Here is a 20,904-nt window from a genome sequence, read left to right on the forward strand (position 1 = left end):
AGCTGCTATTTTAGACTTACAGACAACAAGATTTATTTGCAGTATTTACAGCACTCTGTATTTCACTATGTACTGGCACAGAAATTCTTTTCATTTAAACATGAAACCCACCAGAAAGTTTCACCTGAACATGCGTGTCTTTGTAGACATTTAATTATCAAAACTGAGCCTTAATCATTGTTTAGTCAGAATTTTCACTTGGAGGCTTTTCAATATTCTTTTTATATCTAATATTCATTTTGCATAGTAAATGTATTTAAAGTAACTTGGCATAAAAAGTGTACAACTTTTTTTCAAATGATTTTATCTGTAGTATCCAAAGTGCCTGCTCATTTTAGAAAGAAATTGAACCAACAGGAACGTACATAAATTTTACCAGCAATAAACACGCTTGCTCAATTTACAAGTATTGAGATATAGTGTCTCAGTTTATTTCATCAAAGTCCTGATGTATTAGGAAGTCTTAGGCACTAGATTAAATCTGAAATACACATTTTGATCAAAGGTAGTCTTTTACAGAAATTGTGTCAGGAGTTATCATGAGCTCTGGCAGCATTTTCTAGTATCTTTCTCTTCCATTCCTCATAATCCGTCTTTTCACCATCTTCCTCATCTTCATCATCGTTTGATCTTTTCTGTTGTTTCTCTGGCACTTCTGAAAGTAACATATCTTGTCATTTGCCTAAACACACAATAATCATTTCTTAACTGAAAAAGTCTCTACACAGAAGCTGTTTCTTTAAAGTGCTTTTTTGTGTTTAGTTGTGTTTCAAGTCATACTGACACAATATAACACATATGGCACCTTTCTGGCTTCAATGGTTGCCAAAGACCCTTGAATTCTCCCTGAGCATTTTTTCAGACTAAGCTGGACCCCAAGGTAGGACCTTCAACATTGCACACTTCCATATTCCAGATGCTAGAAACCAAATTTGGTAAAGGTTCATGAAGTAATTCACGAGATGTTTAAAAGTTTTTTTTCTATTTTTAGCTCAAGCAATACCATTTGTATAAAACTGAATGTTACATGCCAGAACACTACCGACCAAATTTGGTGTAATTCTGACCAGTAGTTTCAAACAAGACAAGTAAACAAGACAAGAGGGCCATGATGGCCCTATATCGCTCACCTGTTATCATTGCACTTGAGGACAAGAAGGTCCTCAGTAAAATATCAAAGTCCAAAGGACAGGAACAACAAAGGGAAGAAATTTAACCAAAAAGAAAAAAAAATCTTACAAGGTATAGATATGTCAAAATACACCTAAAAATTGGAGGTACCATCCATGTTGTACCACAGAAAAGTGGTCCCGGTTTTTCCCTATAGCCAATAATAAACAAGAGGGCCATGATGACCCTAAATTGCTCACCTGTTATCATTGCACTTGAGGACAAGAAGGTCCTCAGAAAAAATATCCAAAGGACAGGAACAACAAAGGAAAGAAATTTAACCAAAAAGAAAAAAAATCTTACAAGGTACAGATATGTCAAAATACACCTAAAAATTGGAGGTATCATCCATGTTGTACCACAGAAAAGTGGTATCGGTTTTTCCCTACGGCCAATAATAAAAAAGTTACTGAAAATAAGCTATTTATATATAAGTAAAAGGGAAGTAATTAAAAAGAAAATTATTGTAAGTGATCAAAAGAATGATCTGCCAAATAAATCTGTTGACATAAATGAAATTTCAGATCAATAACTTCATGCGTTACGGAGATATACCCATTTTAATTTGAAATAAAGGGAGGTAATTTGACATAAAATCAGTCCATAGTTATCTACCCTGATTGGCTCAGTGCAACTAGTGACAATAATGAAATTTCAAATAAGTCCTATAAGTACTTACTAATATAAATCAATTTCGATTACAATCAAGGGAGGTAATCAGATATAAAATAACTCTGAAACCTACGATTGGATCTGATTTGTCATGGAATCCAAGATTTATTGTTGTTGAAGATATTTTGGAAGTTTGTATCAAATAACACCATAAATGAAGTCTCTATATAGCTGCAAAAGCCAAAATAGCCAATTTTGGACATTTAAGGGGCCATAACTCTGGAACCAATAATGGAATCTGGCCAGTTAAAAAAAAAATCAAGATCTTGTGGTAATACAAGTTGTGTGCAAGTTTGGTTAAAATCAAATCATAAATGAAGTTGCTATTGTGCAGACAGGGTCAAAATAGCTAATTTTGGCCCTTTCAGGGGCCATAACTTTGGAACCCATTATGTGATCTGGCCGGTTCAACAAAGGAACTGCGATCTTATGGCAGCACAAGTTTTGTGCAAGTTTGATTAAATTCAAATCATAAATGAAGCTGCTATTGTGCAGACAAGGTCGAAATAGCTAATTCTGGCCCTTTCAGGGGCCATAACTCTGGAACCCAAAATGGAATCTAGCCAGTTCAAGAAATGAACCAAGATCTTATAGTGATACAAGTTGTGTGCAAGTTTGGTTAAATTCAAATCATAAATGAAGCTGCTATTGTGCAGACAAGGTCAAAATAGCTCATTCTGGCCCTTTCAGGGGCCATAACTCTGGAACCCATAACGGAATCTGGCCAGTTCAAGAAAGGAACCAAGATCTTATGGTGATACAAGTTGTGTGCAGGTTTGATTAAATTCAAATCATAAATGAAGCTGCTATTATGCAGACAAGGTAAAAATAGCTAATTTTGGCCCTTTCAGGGGCCATAACTCTGGAACCCATAAAGGAATCTGGCCAGTTCAAGAAAGGAACCAAGATCTTATAGTGATACAAGTTGTGTGCAAGTTTGGTAAAAATCAAATTATAAATAAAGTTGCTATTGTGCAGACAAGGTCAAAATAGCTAATTTTGGCCCTTTCAGGGGCCATAACTCTGGAACCCATGATGGGATCTGGCCAGTTCAAGAAAGGAACCAAGATCTTATGGTGATACAAGTTGTGTGCAAGTTTGGTTAAAATAAAATCATAAATGAAACCACTATCGTGCAGACAAGAAATTGTGGATGGACGACGGACGAAGGGCGATCACAAAAGCTCACCCTGTCACTATGTGACAGGTGAGCTAAAAAGTTACTAAAAATAAGCTATTTATAGTAACGTAAAAGGGAAGTAATTAAAAAAATAAATATTGTAAGTGAACAAAAGAAGGATCTGCCAAATAAATCTGTTGACATAAATGAAATTTAACATCAGTATCTTCATTAGTTATGGAGATATACCCATTTTAATTTGAAATAAAGGGAGGTAATTTGACATCAAAACCAGTCCATAGTTATCTACCCTGATTGTCTCTGTCCAACTAATAACAATAATGAAATTTCAAATAAGTCCTATAAGTACTTACTGATACAAATCCATTTTGATTACAGTCAGGGGAGGTAATCAGATATAAAAAAAACTCTGGAACCTACGATTGGATCTGATTTGTCATGGAATCCAAGATTTATTGTTGTTGAAGATATTTTGGAAGTTTGTATCAAATAAAACCATAAATGAAGTCTCTATATGGCTGCAAAAGTCAAAATAGCCAATTTTGGACCTTTAAGGGGCCATAACTCTGGAACCCATGATGGAATCTGGCCAGTTGAAGAAAGGAAGCAAGATCTCGTGATGATACAAGTTGTGTGCAAGTTTGGTTAAAATCAAATCATAAATGAAGCTGCTATTGTGCAGACAAGGTCAAAATAGCTAATTTTGGCCCTTTCAGGGGCCATAACTCTGGAACCCATTGTGGGATCTGGCCGGATCAAGAAAGAAACCGAGATCTTATGGTGACACAAGTTTTGTGCAAGTTTGATTAAATTCAAATCATAAATGAAGCTGCTATTGTGCAGACAAGGTCAAAATAGCTAATTCTGGCCCTTTCAGGGGCCATCACTCTGGAACCCATAATGGAATCTCGCCAGTTTAAGAAAGGAACCAAGAGTTTATGGTGATACAAGTTGTGTGCAAGTTTGGTTAAATTCAAATCATAAATGAAGCTGCTATTGTGCAGACAAGGTCAAAATAGCTAATTCTGGCCCTTTAAGGGGCCATAACTCTGGAACCCATAATGGAATCCGGCCAGTTCAAGAAAGGAACCAAGATCTCATGGTGATAGAAGTTGTGTGCCAGTTTGGTAGAAATCAAATCATAAATAAAGCTGCTATTGTGCAGACAAGGTCAAAATAGCTAATTTTGGCCCTTCCAGGGGCCATAACTCTGGAACCCATGATGGGATCTGGCCAGTTCAAGAAACGAACCGTGACCTTATGGTGATACAAGTTGTGTGCAAGTTTGGTTAAAATAAAATCATAAATGAAACCACTATTGTGCAGACAAGGAATTGCTGACGCACGGACTGACAACGGACGAAGGGTGATCACAAAAGCTCACCTTGTCACTATGTGACAGGTGAGCTAATAAACAAGAACTATCACAGGAGACAGCACGCTCGACTATTTCGATGCTGAATAGTAAAACTGGGCACATCAGAGGAAACTGGAGCTGTCAATGGAGTATTTAATGACTGGTACAAGAGTTATGCATCTTGTCTTATATGATGTGGGTGATGACGTGAACAACTACTTCAAGTCTGAATCAAATCCATTTAGTAATAACTGAGATATAGTGAAAATGCATCAAAAATTAACCTTAACTTCTAAGTAATAGGGGGCATAATTAATGAAAAATTAGGGCCAGAGTTATGCATCTTGTGTCATATGATATGGGTGATAAGGTGGAACAATATTTTAAGTTTGAATCAAATCCATTCAGTAATAACTGAGATAGAGTAATAGTGCATCAAAACTTTAACCTGAAACTAGAAAATGCTTTTGTAAACAAGAGGGCCAAGATGGCCCTAGGTCGCTCACCTAAGAAACACTCCATAACAGTGTAAAACATGTTTGACCTAGTGATTTCATGGAAACAAATATTCTGACCAATTTTCATTAAGATTGGACCAAAAAATTGGTCTCTTGCGATAAAACAAGCATTTTCTTAGATATGACCTAGTTTTTGACCCTAGATGACCCATGTTCAAACTCGACCTAGATTTATCAAGGCAATCATTCTGACCAAAATTCATGAAGATCAACTGAAAAATACAGCCTCTATCACATAACAGATGTTTTTTCTTTGATCTGACCAAGTGACCTAGTTTTTGACCTCAGATGACCCATATTCAAATTCGACCTAGATTTCATTAAGGCAATCAACCTGACCAAATTTCATAAAAATCAATTGAAAAAAACAGTCTCTATCGCATACACAAGATTTTTCTTTAATTTGGCCTAGTGACCTAATTTTTGACCTCAGATAACCCATATTCAAAATCGACCCAGATTTCATCAAGGCAATCACTCTGACCAAATTTCATGAAGATCAATTGAAAAATACATCCTCTATTGCATACACAATGTTTTTCTTCGATTTGACCTAGTGACCTAGTTTTTGACCCCAGATGACCCATTTTCGAACTCGGCCTAGATTTTATCAAGGTTATCATTCTGGCTAAATTTCATGAAGATCAGTTGAAAAATACCGCCTCTATTGCATACACAAGGTTTTTCTTTGATTTGACCTAGTGACCTAGTTTTTGATCCGAGATGACCCATTTTAAAACTTGGTCTAAATTTCATCAAGGTAATCATTCTGACCAAAATTCATGAAGATCAATTGAAAAATACAGCCTCTATCGCATACACAAGGTTTTTACGTGATATGACCTAGTGACCTAGTTTTTGACCCCAGATGACCCATTTTCGAACTCGGCTTAGATTTCTTCAAGGTAATCATTCTGACCAAAATTCATGAAGATCAATTGAAAAATACCGCCTCTATCGCATACACAAGGTTTTTCTTTGATTTGACCTAGTGACCTAGTTTTTGACCCGAGATGACCCATTTTCGAACTCGGCCTAGATTTCATCAAGGCAATCATTCTGACCAAAATTCATGAAGATCAATTGAAAAATACAGCCTCTATCGCATACACAAGGTTTTTCTTTGATTTGACCTAGTGACCTAGTTTTTGATCCGAGATGACCCATTTACGAACTCGGCCTAGATTTCATCAAGGCAATCATTCTGACCAAAATTCATGAAGATCAATTGAAAAATACAGCCTCTATCGCATACACAAGGTTTTTCTTTGATTTGACCTAGTGACCTAGTTTTTGACCCGAGATGACCCATTTTCGAACTCGGCCTAGATTTCATCAAGGTTATCATTCTGACCAATATTCATGAAGAAGAATTGAAAAATACAGCCTCTATCGCGTACGCAAGGTTTTTCTTTGATTTGATCTAGTGACCTAGTTTTTGACCCGAGATGACCCATTTTCGAACTCGGCTTAGATTTCATCAAGGTTATCATTCTGACCAATATTCATGAAGATTAATTGAAAAATACCGCCTCTATCGCATACACAAGGTTTTTCTTTGATTTGACCTAGTGACCTAGTTTTTGACCCGAGATGACCCATTTTCGAACTCGGCCTAGATTTCATCAAAGTTATCATTCTGACCAATATTCATGAAGATTAAATGAAAAATACAGCCTCTATCGCATACACAAGGTTTTTCTTTGATTTGACCTAGTGACCTTGTTTTTGACCCGAGATGACCCATTTTCGAACTCGGCCTAGATTTCATCAAGGTTATCATTCTGACCAATATTCATGAAGATTAACTGAAAAATACAGCCTCTATTGCATACACAAGCTAAATGTTGACAGACGACGGACGACAGACGACGGACGACAGACGCCGGACATCGAGCGATCAGAAAAACTCACCTGAGCATTGCTCAGGTGAGCTAAAAAGCGCATGTCTCCCCAAATGCAAAGTCCTATAGGCAAGAAGTCAATAGAGGTCAGGAGCGAAAGTCAAAGAGACACTGATGGTTGGCTGCAATAGCGATCATCTACTTGGCATGTCCAGTCATCCCGCTAAATTTCAACACTCTTGGCCTAGTGGTTCTCAAGTCACTGTTCAGGCTCCTGTGACCTTGACTTTTGATCAAGTGACCTCAAAATAAATAGGGGTCATCTACTCTGCATGTCCAATCATCCTATTAAGTTTCAACATTGTAGGTCAAGTGGTTCTCAAGTTATTTCCAAAAAATGATTTTACATGAGCAGGCCACTGTGACCTTGACCTTAAATTGACTGACCCAAAATCAATAGGGGTCATCTACTCTGCATGTTCAATCATCCTATGAAGTTTCATCATTCTGGGTCAAGTGGTTTTCAAGTTACTGACCGGAAATGGTTTTCAATGTTCAGGCCCCTGTGACCTTGACCTTTCACAAAGTGACCCCAAAATCGTTAGGGGTCATCTACTCTGCATGACCAATCATCCTATTAAGTTTCAACATTCTGGGTCAAGTGGTTCTCAAGTTACTGACTGGAAATGGTTTTCAATGTTCAGGCCCCTGTGACCTTGACCTTTAATGGAGTGACCCCAAAATCGATAGGGGTCATCTACTTTGCATGTACAATCATCCTATGAAGTTTCAACATTTTGGGTCAAGTGGTTCTCTAGTTATTGATCGGAAATGGTTTTCAATGTTCAGGCCCCTGTGACCTTGACCTTTGACGGAGTGACCCCAAAATCAATAGGGGTCATCTACTCTTCATGACCAATCATCCTATGAAGTTTCAACATTCTGGGTCAAGTGGTTCTCTAGTTATTGATCGGAAATGGTTTTCAATGTTCAGGCCCCTGTGACCTTGACCTTTGACGGAGTGACCCCAAATCAATAGCAGTCATCTACTCTTCATGACCAATCATCATATGAAGTTTCAACATTCTGGGTCAAGTGGTTCTCTAGTTATTGATCGGAAATGGTTTTCAATGTTCAGGCCCCTGTGACCTTGACCTTTGACAGAGTGACCCCCAAAACAATAGGGGTCGTCTACTCCAGCAGCCCTACAACCCTATAAAGTTTGAAGGTTCTAGGTGAAATGGTTCTCCAGTTATTGCTCGGAAATGAAGTGTGACGGACGGACGGACAGGGCAAAAACAATATGTCTCCTGGGGGAGAAATAATTCTACATAAAAAAGTGGGGGGGGGAATAACTCATGAAATATTGCTGCAAGTGTTATGGCCCTTGTGTCATATGATGTGAATGATGATGTTGAACAACTATGTTAAGTTTGAATCAAATCCATTTAGTAACTAGAAAATGCTTTTGTAAAAAGCGCATGTCTCCCCCAATGCAAAGTCCTATAGGCAAGAAGTCAATAGGGGTCAGGAGCGAAAGTCAAAGAGACACTGATGGTTGGCTGCAATAGGGATCATCTACTTGGCATGTCCAGTCATCCCGCTAAATTTCAACACTCTTGGCCTAGTGGTTCTCAAGTCACTGTTCAGGCTCCTGTGACCTTGACCTTTGATGAAGTGACCTCAAAATAAATAGGGGTCATCTACTCTGCATGTCCAATCATCCTATTAAGTTTCAACATTGTAGGTCAAGTGGTTCTCAAGTTATTTCCAAAAAATTATTTTACATGAACAGGCCACTGTGACCTTGACCTTTAATAGACTGACCCCAAAATCAATAGGGGTTATCTACTCTGCATGTTCAATCATCCTATGAAGTTTCAACATTCTGGGTCGAGAGGTTCTCAAGTTATTGGTTGGAAATGGTTTTCCATGTTCAGGCCCCTGTGGCCTTGACCTTTAACAGAGTGACCCTAAAATAGTTAGGGGTCATCTACTCTGCATGACCAATCCTCCTATGAAGTTTCATCATTCTGGGTCAAGTGGTTCTCAAGTTACTGACCGGAAATGGTTTTCAATGTTCGGGCCCCTGTGACCTTGACCTTTCACAGAGTGACCCCAAAATCGACAGGGGTCATCTACTCTGCATGACCAATCATCCTATTAAGTTTCAACATTCTGGGTCAAGTGGTTCTCAAGTTACTGACCGGAAATGGTTTTCAATGTTCAGGCCCCTGTGACCTTGACCTTTAATGAAGTGACCCCAAAATCGATAGGGGTCATCTACTTCGCATGTTCAATCATCCTATGAAGTTTCAACATTCTGGGTCAAGTGGTTCTCTAGTTATTGATCGGAAATGGTTTTCAATGTTCAGGCCCCTGTGACCTTGACCTTTGACAGAGTGACCCCAAAATGAATAAGGATCATCTACTCTTCATGACCAATCATCCTATGAAGTTTCAACATTCTAGGTCAAGTGGTTCTCTAGTTATTGATCGGAAATAGTTTTCAATGTTCAGGCCCCTGTGACCTTGACCTTTGAAGGAGTGACCCCAAAATCAATAGGGGTCATCTACTCTTCATGATCAATCATCCTATGAAGTTTCAACATTCTGGGTCAAGTGGTTCTCTAGTTATTGATCGGAAATGGTTTTCAATGTTCAGGCCCCTGTGACCTTGACCTTTGACGGAGTGACCCCAAAAACAATAGGGGTCGTCTACTCCAGCAGCCCTACAACCCTATGAAGTTTGAAGGTTCTAGGTGAAATGGTTCTCCAGTTATTGCTCGGAAATGAAGTGTGACGTACGGACGGACGGACGGACAGGGCAAAAACAATATGTCTCCCCCAGGAGACATAATAACTGAGACTGAGTGAAAGTGCATCAAAACTTTAACCTGAAATTTAAAAAAAAAGGGGGGGGGATAATTCATTAAATATTGGTTCCAGAGTTATGAGCCTTGCATCATATGATGTGGAAAATGATATTGAACAACTACTTTCAGTCTAAATCAAATCCATTTAGTAATAACTGAGATAGAGTGAAAGTGCATCAAAACTTTAACCTAAAATTCTTAGTAACAAGAGCTCGTAGAACATGAAATTCCCCCCTTGATGCATTCAATAATTGCACAAGGAACAGAATTTATTTGGTCACAGTGCACTGGATGTTTCGGGCACAGCAATTATTATGGGTCATTTATCAGTCATAAGTAAACTCGGTATCAAATGTGATATTAGGCCAAAGCATTCTCTAGATATTTGGCAAAAAAAGGAATTCTTCTGTACTTTCTCAATGTGACATCGATGTTTGACGTACTGACCTCAAAATCATTCAGGGTCATCTATGGTCATGATCAACATCCCCATTAAGTTTCGTGATCCTGGGCCCAAGCGTTCTCAAGTTATCATTCAGAAACCGTTCAACTGTTCCGGGTCACTGTGACCCTGACCTTTGACCTACTGACCTTAAAATCAACAAGAGCTCGTCGAACACGAAATGCCCCCCTTGATGCATTTAGTAATTGCACAAGGAACAGAAATTATATGCACACTGTAAATAAGTATATGTAAACCATGTGACCCACAGGGCGGAGCCATATTTGACCCTTGGGGAATAATTTGAATAATCTTAGTAGAGGATCACTAGATGATGTCATATACAAAATATCAAAGCCCTAGGCCCTGTGGTTTTGGACAAGAGGTTTTTCAAAGTTTTTTCCTATATAAGGCTATATAAACCATGTGACCCTAGGGGTGGGGCCATATTTGACCCCAGGGAAATAATCTGAACAATCCTGGTAGAGGACCACTAGATTTTGCTACATACCAATATCAAAGCCCTAGGCCCTATGGTTTTGGACAAGAAGATCAGAAACCATTTAACTGTTCCTGGCCAATGTGACCTTGACCTTTGACCTAATGACCTCAAAATCAATAGGGGTCACCTGCTGGTCATGACCAACCTCCCTATCAACTTTCGTGATCCTAGGCCTAAGCGTTCTTGAGTTATCATCCGGAAACTGTTTTACTGTTCAGGGTCACTGTGACCTTGACCTTTAATATACTGACCTCAAAATCAATAGGGGTCATCTGCTGTCATGGCCAACCTAACTATCAATTTTCCTGACACTAGGCCCAAGCGTTCTTGAGTTATTGCCTGGAAACCATTTTACTGTTCCTGGTCACTGTGACCTTGACCTTTGACATACTGACCTCAAAATCAATAGGGGTACACTGCTGGTCATGACCAACCTCCCTATCAACTTTCGTGATCCTAGGCCAAAGCGTTCTTGAGTTATCATCCGGAAACTGTTTTACTGTTCAGGGTCACTGTGACCTTGACCTTTAACATATGACCTCAAAATCAATAGGGGTCATCTGCTGGTCATGACCAACCTCCCTATCAACTTTCATGATCCTAGGCCCAAGTGTTCTTGAGTTATCATCCGGAAACCGTTTTACTATTCAGGGTCACTGTGACCTTGACCTTTGACATACAGACCTCAAAATCAATAGGGGTCATCTACTGGTGATGACCAACCTCCCTATCAACTTTCATGATCCTAGGCCCAAGCGTTCTTGAGTTATCATCCGGAAACGGATAGGTCTACATTCCGACCGACCGACCGACCTACCGACAGACCGACCGACATCTGCAAAACAATATACCCCTCCTTTTTCAAAGGGGGGCATAATAAGGGTCATCTGCTGGTCATGATCATACTCCCTAATAACTTTCATGATCCTAGGCCGAATCATTCTTGAGTTATCATTCGGAAACTGTTTAAAATGTTCTGGTTCACTGTGACCTTGACCTCTGACCTCAAAATCAATAGAGGTCATCTGCTGATCATGATCAACCTCCCTATTAACTTTCATGAGCAAGTGTTCTTGAGTTATTATCTGGAAACCATTTAACTGTTCCAGGTCACTGTGACCTTGACCTTTGACCAAATGATCTTAAAATCAATAGGGGTCATCTGTTGGTCATGACCAATCACCATATTAGCTTTCATGATCCTAGGCCCAATCGAGTTATCATTCGGAAACTGTTTATGGCCCTTACGCCATATGATGTGGGTGATGATGAGGAATAATTAAATTAAGTTTGAAACAAATCCATCAAGTAATTACAGAGATAAAGAGAAAGCGCATCAAAACTTTTGTTTGTTTTGGGTTTAACGCCGTTTTTCAACAGTATTTCAGTCATGTAACGGCTGGCAGTTAACCTAACCAGTATTCCTGGATTCTGTACCAGTACAAACCTGTTCTCCGCAAGTAACTGCCAACTTCCCCACATAAATCAGAGGTGGAGGACTAATGATTTCAGACACAATGTCGTTTATCAAATAGTCACTGAGAACATACGCCCCGCCCGAGGATCGAACTCGCGACCCCGAGATCCGTAGACCACTGAGCTAAGCGGGCAGGCTCATCAAAACTTGAACCAATGTGCAGACACGGAATGATGCCGACACCGGGTTGAGTAGGACAGCTCTCCATACTTCCTTAAGTCAAGCTAAAACAAGAGCACCCCCTTGCGGGTGCTGAAGCTCATCTGATTTTTTTGTATAATAGAAATATTGTCCTACCCATGATTTTCTAAGTCTAAAAAGTGCCATCATTCTTGCAAAAAGCAGGATAGAGTTATGTTTCTTGATGTACAGCGTCCGCTTATGATGGTGAAAAACTGTTGCAAGTTTTAAAGCAATAGCTTTGATAGTTTATGAGAAAAGCTGACAAACATAAGACTCAACCAAGAAAACTGATTTTCTAAGTCCAAAAGGGGCAATAATTATTGCAAAAAGCAGGATGGAGTTATGTTTCTTGCTGTACAGGGTCAGCTTATGATGGTGAACAAGTGATGCAAGTTTCAAAGCAATAGCTGTGATAGTTTAAGAGAAAAAGTTGACCTAAACATAAAACTTAACCAAGAAATCTGATATTTTTTAAGTCCAAAAGGGGCCATAAATCTTGCAAAATGCAGGATGGAGTTATGTTTCTTGATGTACAGGGTCACCTTATGATGGTGAACAAGTGTTGCAAGTTTCAAAGCAATAGCTTTGATAGTTTAGGAGAAAAGCTGACCTAAACATAAAACTTAACCAAGAAATCTGACATTTTCTAAGTACAAAAGGGGCCATAAATCTTGCAAAAAGCAGGATGGAGTTATGTTTCTTGCTGCATAGGGTCAGCTTATGATGGTGAACAAGTGTTCTAAGTTTCAAAGCAATACCTTTGATAGTTTAGGAGAAAAGCTGACCTAAACATAACACTTAACCAGGCAACGCCGACACCGACCAAGTGATGACAATAACTCTTTTTCTCTCAAAAAATCAGATGAGCTAAAAATTGACGCAGGACTACTGACGCTGGATCATCTAATTATAACAATATCTCACCCTAAAGTAATGATATCACTTTTTAGTGTGATTTTTTATATATATAAATTTGAATCTCATAAAATACTGCTAACAAATGGCCTTGACCGTATCACAAATTACTATTTTAGAATAACATTTACCTTGCATTTTTCTCTCGACATCATCCATCAATGTTTTACTCCGTTTATTTGGCTGAACTTTTTTCTCTCCTGTACAACAAAAAATTCTGCCATCAAATGTTATACACTAATATTTAATATTAACAACACTAACTTCAGTTGTATCTACATTTTCCTTCTTTAGTATATTAATATTCACTGGAAAATATACACTAGAAAAATAATTTGCTGAGTAAGAAGTTCCATTTGTTCAGACCTGACCAACTTATAAATACAAGGTGGTGGGTGCCATCATATTACACTTAGATTACATCCAAAAGTTTATCATGACCTCTCATATACAACATCATCATGTTTAATCTTTACCTTCTATAGAAACTGCAAGTTTTTCCATATCTGCCACCAGTAATTCAAAACATGTCTTCTTCACTGCACAAAGTTCCTTCAGTTTCACTCTCTCCACTTTAATTTTCAATTTTCTGTGCACGGAAAAATTTTATTAACATGAAGATCATAAGCTTACTTCTTTAGTCAACATGTTTAAGAAACTAAACCTTGTATTATTCAAAATTTCTGCTTGCTTATTCTTGCTCTGTAAAAGCTTTACTATGTGTTATTCTTAATTTGACACTCAAAAATTATTCATATTACAGGAAATATGTATGTGTACATCTGATAGACTGAATATAAACTGAAGTTGAAAGATCAGTCTACATGTAACTTATTTGGATGCTTCAAAGCTATATTAGGTCACATTGCTAATGATATTAACAAGAAACGCGGCAATGCCACAAAACCAGGTTTTCAACACTTTTCATAAGAATAAACAAGAGTGCCAGAATGTCACAATATACGCCCGTCACAGCAAATTTCTTTACTCTAGCACCTGTATTTGCAGATGTAATTTTAATTTTGTGGTTGTTTAGTAATCATTGTAATTCTTTTGTTTTTCTAAGTCCACAAAAAAACTCCTTACCAGGTAGAGATACCTTAAAATACACCTAAAATTAGAAAGTAACAACTATGTTGTACCACAGAAAAGTGGTCTTGGTTTTTCCCTACGGTCAATTATAAAAAAGTTACAATATAAGTTATTTATAGTAACAACTAAGGGAAGTTAATCTTAAAAAAAAAAAAAAAAAAAAATACAAAAAAAAAATTGTAAGTCCACACAGAAATCCTTACCAGGTAGAGATTGGTCAAAATACACCTCAAAATTGGATGTAACATGCATGTTGTACTACAGAAAAGTGGTCTAGATTTTTCCCTACGTCTAGTAATGAAAAAGTTACAATATAAGCTATTTATAGTAACAACAAAAGGAAGTAATTCTAAAGAAGGGAACTGCGCAATACACTTTGTCTAATGATGGTGTATAATTGTGCCAAGTTACATCAAAATCCCTCTATGCATGAAGAAGATATGCTCCGGACAAAGTTTTCATTCTTGTATCCTTTGACCTCTAAGTGTGACCTTGACCTTAGACCTAGGGACCTGGTTCTTGCGCATGACACTCCGTCTCATGATGGTGAACAATTGTACCAACTTTCATCAAAATCTCTCCATGCATGTAGAAGATATGCTAACCCTAACCCTAACCTAACCCTAACCCTATTTTTAGTAACAATGACCTTGACCTTGATCCCAGAAACCCCCAAATCAATCCAAAGCTACAGCTTTATATAAGTTTTCTATACACCAAGTTTCATCATGATAGCTCATTCCTAAGTTAAGTTATTGACCGGAAACCCTTTTTCTATTTTAAGTAACAGTGACCTTGACCTTGACCCCAGAAAGCCCAAAATCAATCCCAGCCTTTGTCTTGATATAAGCTACATACAAACCAAGTTTTATTCAAATATCTTTACCGAAACAAAAGTTATTGACCGGAAACACCAGTTTGACGCCGCCGCCACCACCGCCGCCTGCCCGCCCGACCGACATCTACCCCAATCTAATAACTCAGGTTTTCGTTGAAAACCTGGTTAATAAACAGAAAACAAAACAAGAAAGCTTGTAACTAACATACATTTTTTAGAGCTATCACTAAAGGTGATTAATATCCCCAGGTATCATTTTGATATAGGGAAAGCAGAATGAAGTGATCTTGACCTTAATTGTGACCTTGACCATAGACCTGGTGACCTGGAAAGTACGCTGCAATCTGTCTTGAAGATTTTATCAACCGATGCTTAATTTATGAAAATCATTCCAATGGTTAAGGTATTTGATCTTTGACCTCTGTGACCTTCACCTTTGACCTTATGATCTGCGTTGTATACTCTGCATGTTCTCTAGATGAGGATTACAATTGATGCTAATTTTATGAAAAACCTTCCAGAGGTTAATATAGAGCAAACATGAATTTAAGCTCTTTAATATTTGACCTCCCAAGTATTACCTTGACCTTTGTGACCTTGGTCAAATTATGCTCTGCATGTCTTGTTTGGGTAAATATCTGATGCTAGTTTCAAGAAAATCTTTCAAGCACTTTAATCTATACAGAGTGGACAGAAGTTAAGCTATTTGACCTTTGACCTCCAAGTGTGACCTTATCCTCTGACCTATTGACCTGGCTTGTGCACTCTGCATGTCATCTTAATGAGGTCAGTAACTGAAAAGATTAGAAGATACAGAGCGTAATCAAATTTAAGATATATGACCACTGACCTCCAAGTTTGACCCTGACCCTGGACCTAGTGACCTAGACTGTATTACCTGCCAGTTTTATAAAAATCTTCCCAGCAATTTCTGGAGAAGATACGGAGAGGATACTATGCTAACAGGCATGCCCAACTATTCCAATATAGCACCCCCCTCCAAAATACTTTGTACCTGGGTGTGTAATAAATCACTCACTTGCAGGCGACACATAGTGCAGCACCTTGGAAGAGACTTGTGTTGAAATCCATGTCATCACCATCCACAGCTTGTGATTCTTGGTATCTATAAATTCATAATTGGAATGCAGTAGTTCTTAATTTTTTACTAAATGTAATACAATGTAATTCAACAACAATCTATTTAAAACAACTTTTTAATTATTAATACTGTACAATTTTTTTCATATATTTTTAAGGAAATGATACACCTACTCCCACTGTCAACGTCTTAAGATATGCCTGTGTCTGGGAACCGTCAACACTACACAACTTACAAAGCTAGATATTAGTATATGCAGAATATATGCAAGTATGGAATTTTTTCTTTAATTTCCAGTTAAATTTTTTTTTACTTGACCTTCAATAGTGCCCTTGACCTTAGACCAACAATCATGGGTCATGTGCGCGACACAGTCTAATCATGGGGAACATCTCTGTCTAGTACTAAAAAATCCTTCAATGCAATTGCTTAAACAAATTTTTACTTGACCTTGAACAGTTACCTTGACCTTTAACCGACAAGCAGAGATCATGCATTGACACATTGTGTCTCATCATGGGAAACGTTTGTATGTAGCACTAAGATAATCTATCAATGCATAAATTATATCAGTTATGGAGCAAAAACAACTTTTACTTGACCTTCAATAGTGACTTTGACCTTTGACCTACAATCATAAGTCATGAATGTGCATAATCTACATATTGCCGTCTATTCACATACAAAGTTTTATGAACCTATCTTGAACATTTTTTTAGTCATCGCAGGATCCAGATTTACAGACCAACAAGACTGTTGGACAGCATTCCTATAGTCCCCTCCAGTGTTCCAACAGTAGGGGACTAAAAACCTTGGGTACAGTAGAATGACTGGCATCAAAGTTTCAGGTCAAATCAAAGAAAACAATGTTCTGGTATCAACATGTACTGTATGTGCCAATGGTTCAAACCTATATATATATCAAAGTAAAATGATTGGCATCTCATACATGAATTAAGCCATCGTTTTAAGGTGGATGCTCAGATTTTGTGTCTTAATATCTTATAAAGCCTATCTCTTAAGTTCTCTGTAAGAGCAAAAACTGCAAAGGATTGTCTTTTCATTAATTATTTTTTCTTGTATTTTAGGTGACTTTTAGCCTACAATAATGGTACACATACCGTGAAAGCAAAAATATTCATGCCAATCATGGTAATTTTCATTAATTTCCTGGTTGCATCATTCCACGAGATAAAATCCCTATTAACAGTCAGGGGTGTAACTGTTTCAAGTTATCGCAGTTTATAACCCATTTGAGTTATTGTTTAAACTTTCATACTTGTTTCACTTATCATAAAATATTACAAAGCCCTCCTGTGCCAATTCCTCATTTTGAATGAGACTAATGCAATTATTTCCTGAATCCTTGACCCATTATCTTTCCAGCTATATGCAGTAAAATGTTGTATGCAAGGCTGATAAAAGTTTCACAAAAGTTTTAAAGCTATAAAATTCTTAATATCCCATTATGCTTATCTGGTTATGCTCAGACTAAAAGAGAATTTGATTAACCACAGTTTGCTACTAATTTCACTTTAAAGGTCACTTTGTGAGAACAGCAAAAAGACTTTTTTTTAGTTACTTACCTGAGTTAACTATATTTTATAACTAAGGACTTTATTTTTTTATTTTTTGGTTTACGAACCGCCAGGATGACACATGGTCGTAGGAGGGGAAAAAAAAAAAAAATTAAAAAACAGAATCAGAACTTTTTTTTCTCCGTAGGAAACGGACCTTTAAAAGGAATATGGGTAAATTCTACATAACATCACACAGGCTGCATGTTATAATATTCTTTTCCAAATTTAATGCTTTTTACTTCAAAAATACCTGCGACCGTGGTTATATTTGATTAAAAATGAGCCTTGAGGCTTGTCGTAGCTCCTTGAGAAAAAATTTTGTCTTTGTATTTCTGTAAAATTACATTAATATACAGCAGGGCAGTTTAGCTGTAACATTTTTCTTGAAAGGACTGTACTGTATATACATAAAAACTGCATATAGTGTTAAAACAACAGATGGGAGAATCGAATATTCCCCACATTTGAACAACACTGTTTGTCAGATCTTAAACCCATGGATATATGATTTTACACTCAGCAGCTATCAAGGAACTTGGCTGTTTTAGACCCAGTCTGAAACGTAGGGGTACAACTATATGATTGACAACATACACTGCACTGTGCCTAATAAGCAATTATCTTTTTAAAAGTTAGGAATAGGAAGTGCCTAACCATCTGGTAAAAAGACACCTAGCCTATGTTCTGCCCGTCTGTTAACTGGAAGCCTTGCCTTTCCTCTTAAGGTTTTCTTAGCATTTGTTAATTTATTTTATGAATAGGCCTAATGTAACACAACAGTTCATCTTTGCCATGATCTTTGAAAATTCTGTTAGTCAATATTTGTCTTGCCACATCTACTGCACAACAACATTGGAAAAGACAGTAATTACATCTATAATCAACGTTAATCTACCTGATGTTAATCTATAACGTATAATAATTTCATTAAACAAGAGCTGTCCGTAAGACAGCCAAGCTCGACTATTCGAAATATTGTCCCAGAAGCAGGAAAATATTACCCAAAAAGTTTAAATATCAAAAGAGTTTTAAGTTCAAAAGGGGGAATAATTTGACCAAAATGCATATCAGTTATGGGACTTGCTGCTCTTAACTAGTTTTATAACCTCGAAGGCACATGTGAAGTTTCAATTCAATATCTGCATTAGTTTTGGAGATAGAAACTTGCATGTAAAACTTGAACCAGAATTTTCAAAGTCCAAAAGGGGGCATAATTTGCCCAAAATACATGCCAGAGTTATGGGACTTGATCCAGTGAGGTTGGTAATTGATCTAGAAAAGGAAAAAATAAGTTTCAAATCTATATGCCTTTTAGAAATAGCTGTATGTACTTGCACGCAAAACTTTAACCAGAATTTTCTAAGTCCAAAAGGGGGCATAATTTGCCCAAAATACATGCCAGAGTTATGGGACTTGATCCAGTGAGGTTGGTAATTGATCTAGAAAAAGAAAAAATAAGTTTCAAATCTATATGCCTTTTAGAAATAGCTGTATGTACTTGCACGCAAAACTTTAACCAGAATTTTCTAAGTCCAAAAGGGGGCATAATTTGGCCAAAATGAAGGTCAGAGTTATGGGACTTGCTGCTATCAACTAGTTTTATAATCCCGAAGACACATGTGAAGTTTCAAATCAATATCTGCATTAGTTTTGGAGATAGTAACTTGCATGTAAAACTTTAACCAAAATTTTATAAGTCCAAAAGGGGGCATAATTTGCTCAAAATACATGTCAGAGTTATGGGACTTGACCCAGAGAGGTTGGTAATTGACCTAGAAAAAGAAAAAATAAGTTTCAAAGCTATATGCCTTTAATTGATGGCTGTATGTACTTGCATGCAAAAACTTAACCAAGGTGTGACGCCGACGCCGACGCCGACGCCAGGGTGAGTAGAATAGCTAGACTATTCTTCGAATAGTCGAGCTAAAAATATGTAATTCATAACTTATAAACAAAAAGGTTACCTGACGCCAAAAAGCTGGACAGGCTAAACGTTTGCTTACCGGCCTCACAGTTACACTGTTTTTGATGTCCCCTGTACCAGTTTATATCATCAAACAAAAGTACTGTCATCATTGTATTTAGATATTTTTTAAATGATATTTTTCGGGGGAAAATGCTTTCATGTTCGCGCAAATTATTAGCGGTGCATAGAAATAAGAATCACCGTAATATGCATTGCGCTACTGGGACGACAGTTACCATAAACGTAGTCGTATAATAAACACAGACTGCATATCACCGACACTTGGCTATTTTTTAAGGAAAGCACTACGTCGCAACTTTGAATGTTCTTGCATTTTCATTAAAATTACTTCAAAACTTTGGAAATAATACGGCCCTGGGTGCAGCCATTTTTAAACGTTTCGTTGCGTAACAAACATGCTGATTGGGCGCAGTATATATCGGAAATTTTAATTGGACGTATACGTCATGCATAAGATATTATAGGAATTCCCAATGTTGAATTGACTCGTTCGCCGGGCTGGGTATTCGAAGAACGATTTTTTTTTTTTTTGGAATAAGCGATGCATTTTTTCTTCTGCAAGCTTTCATGTCATAGCGGAGGAAATAAAACAAATTATGTTTTTCCAATTTTATTTTTTTTTCTGAAAACTCGTTTTTTTTTAGCGGCGGTTCCGTAAACCGAAAAATAAAAAATAAAAGGCCTAATACAGGTTATAAAATGCTTGAAAAAGTAACTAAAATAGGTTACATAACTTAAAACAGTTACACCGCTGTTAAACCAAAATTTTCATTTATTTTATTCATCCGAACAAAATATGCCGTAATTGCCAAAACCACTAAATGCAAACAAAATTTAAGGATTATACAGTATATAATACAAATATTTACTTTTTCAAAACTTGTTGTGCAAGAGTTACTGCCCCTGTACATCCAAACTGTACGGCTAAATCCCGTACCGTCTGTACCTGCTGTATGTCCAGTATACTCTCTATTGTCTTCAAACACATTGTGTACAGCTTTTTAGTGGTCCCTGATGTTCTGATTGCAGCATTCTGAAATGTGTTTGTGCATAATTAGGCCTAAAATAAAATACTGTTTCCTTTCCACTACATACCCTAAGACTGCCCTTACCTTAAATATTTTATAACAAATTGAAATATGAAAGCACTATCCTTTTTTATCCTAGTCCTGATTCTAAAACAAGAGCTCGTCGAACACGAAATGCCC

General features: G+C 37.3%; 1 protein-coding gene across 1 annotated transcript in view; it reads right to left on the reverse strand.

Moving 5' to 3' along the window:
* Positions 1 to 203: 203 nt before the first annotated feature.
* Positions 204 to 20,904, reverse strand: part of LOC123549226 (origin recognition complex subunit 6-like) — a 49,222-nt gene continuing 28,521 nt past the window's right edge. The window contains exons 3-7 of the mRNA XM_045337142.2: positions 20,566 to 20,729; positions 16,067 to 16,153; positions 13,574 to 13,686; positions 13,229 to 13,297; positions 204 to 655 (exon numbers count right to left, since the gene is read on the reverse strand). Coding sequence (XP_045193077.2) covers positions 528 to 655; positions 13,229 to 13,297; positions 13,574 to 13,686; positions 16,067 to 16,153; positions 20,566 to 20,729 — 561 coding nt within the window. The 3' untranslated portion in view covers positions 204 to 527. The remainder of the gene's footprint in view (positions 656 to 13,228; positions 13,298 to 13,573; positions 13,687 to 16,066; positions 16,154 to 20,565; positions 20,730 to 20,904) is intronic.

This window comes from Mercenaria mercenaria, chromosome 6 (genome assembly GCF_021730395.1).
Source record: "Mercenaria mercenaria strain notata chromosome 6, MADL_Memer_1, whole genome shotgun sequence".
NCBI classification, from domain to species: Eukaryota; Metazoa; Mollusca; class Bivalvia; order Venerida; family Veneridae; genus Mercenaria; species Mercenaria mercenaria.